The 1,701-nt window shown below is 43.3% G+C and overlaps 1 pseudogene across 1 annotated transcript; it reads left to right on the top strand.

Moving 5' to 3' along the window:
- Positions 1–56: 56 nt before the first annotated feature.
- Positions 57–1,450, top strand: TEOVI_000020800:pseudogene (annotated as a pseudogene). Its single transcript is given in 2 exon segments — positions 57–1,340; positions 1,343–1,450. Coding segments are annotated over 2 exon segments (1,392 nt in total).
- Positions 1,451–1,701: the final 251 nt, after the last annotated feature.

Below are 1,701 nucleotides of genomic sequence, written 5' to 3'. Positions count from 1 at the left end.
CAAACGTCGCATTTGTAGTCTTCGTAACGGCAAATTTAGTCTCAGTAAACGCAGAGCTTCACAACACTAAAGCTCAACTTGACAACGCATGTGACACAGCAACTTACTTTCGACAAGTATCAGAAAATGGCCATCGGCACTTAAAACCAGCCTTGTCTAACGCGGCAGCGGCGATCAAACAAGCCAACAAATTGCTCGTGCTGTCAACTCGCAGCGCAGACGCTACGGCAGCTGCAGCGCAGATACTTGCCACACAGATCCTACAGCAAGTACAGGCAACCACGTCTACTTTAGAAACGAACACAGCCGAAGCGCTGGAAGGACTAGCGGCAGCAAACAGGATAGCCGGCATGCAAGAAGTAATAGCCGAATTGGAAGCAACAAACATTCAGAACCAAAATGTAAGAACAGCGGCCAACGTCGCAAATACGGCTTTGCTAAAGATACAGCCAACAATCAGCGTCAGCAAACATGGAGCGTGCTTAACAGCGCCGGGCACTAGAAAGGAGCTGGCAGCCGGCGGCGAACGGGGACAAGCAGGACAGCTACAATGGTCATTTACTGCCATCACCGCAAGCGCAGCAGGAACCGCGACCAGCCAACCCCTAACGATCTGCAGCAGCACACAAGCCGACGACACGCCAATAGAAAGCGCACGGTGCGGAACCACGGCAAATCAAATTGGAATTCAAGGCGGCAAAGTTTTCACAACAACAAAACTGACCGTACAACGGGCGACAAACGGCGAAAACACGAAGTACACAGAACTAGGCGGCAACGACAAAATTCCAAGCAGCAAAACCTTAAGCCCGGAACTGAAGCTTCTCCGGAAGCTAGAAACAGCCGCGGCAGCAATAGAAGCGCTGCCGATAAATAGCGACGCAACTACACTCGCACAAGCAGAACAAATAAAAGGCGCGATCGTAAAAGCGCTAGACGGCGAGAAAGGTTCTTACAGCAAGACAGAAACCAAGACCAAAGTCGACGCTATCCTAAAAGAATTGTTTAGAGACAAGGCATCAAATGTGAAGAATACAATTAAAAAAGACATCAAGGACCTAAAACCCCCAAAATCCGAAGTAGGTGGAAATGGCGAAAAGAAACTTGAGACAATAAATGACCCCAAAGAGCTCGCGGATGCTCAAATCTATTACACCGTTACTGGTTACCTCGCAGACCAAGAGCAAAAGAAGAAAAACCAAGAAAGTCCCTCATGTCCCACCAACGCAGAAAAATCAGCAGAAGAACCGAAAAAAACCGCAGAAGAATGCAAAAAGCATACCCCAGCCGAAGATTGAAAAAAGGAAACAGGTTGTGATCTTGATGAGAAAAAGACCCGAAATGCTTCCTCAAAGTTAATACTGAGAAAAAGGATGAAAAATCGCTTTCTAGCAATTTGAGAGCATCGGCTTTTCAATTATTTGTTGCACTATTTTCGGAAGTATTCTAGAATTCTAAGTATCTTCTCTCAATTTTAAGAAATTTATGACAATTTATTAAATTTGCTATTTTGATAAAATTTGATATATTTTCACTCATCTTGGTAAATATTTGAAAATTTTTGAAATGTTGATAAATTCTAAAAATAAAAAAAATACAAAAAATATGAAAATGTGCATGGTTGTTTCCTGTGAGTGTAAAGTAGTATAGTTATATGATACAAAAAAATGAGCACTATTATAACTATGTCAATTTTGTTGT

This window comes from Trypanosoma equiperdum (assembly GCF_001457755.1).
Source record: "Trypanosoma equiperdum strain OVI genome assembly, contig: ctg_129, whole genome shotgun sequence".
Lineage (NCBI taxonomy): Eukaryota > Euglenozoa > Kinetoplastea > Trypanosomatida > Trypanosomatidae > Trypanosoma > Trypanosoma equiperdum.
The sequence above is the reverse complement of the archived record's forward strand: the minus strand, read 5'-3'. Positions and strand labels throughout refer to the sequence as shown.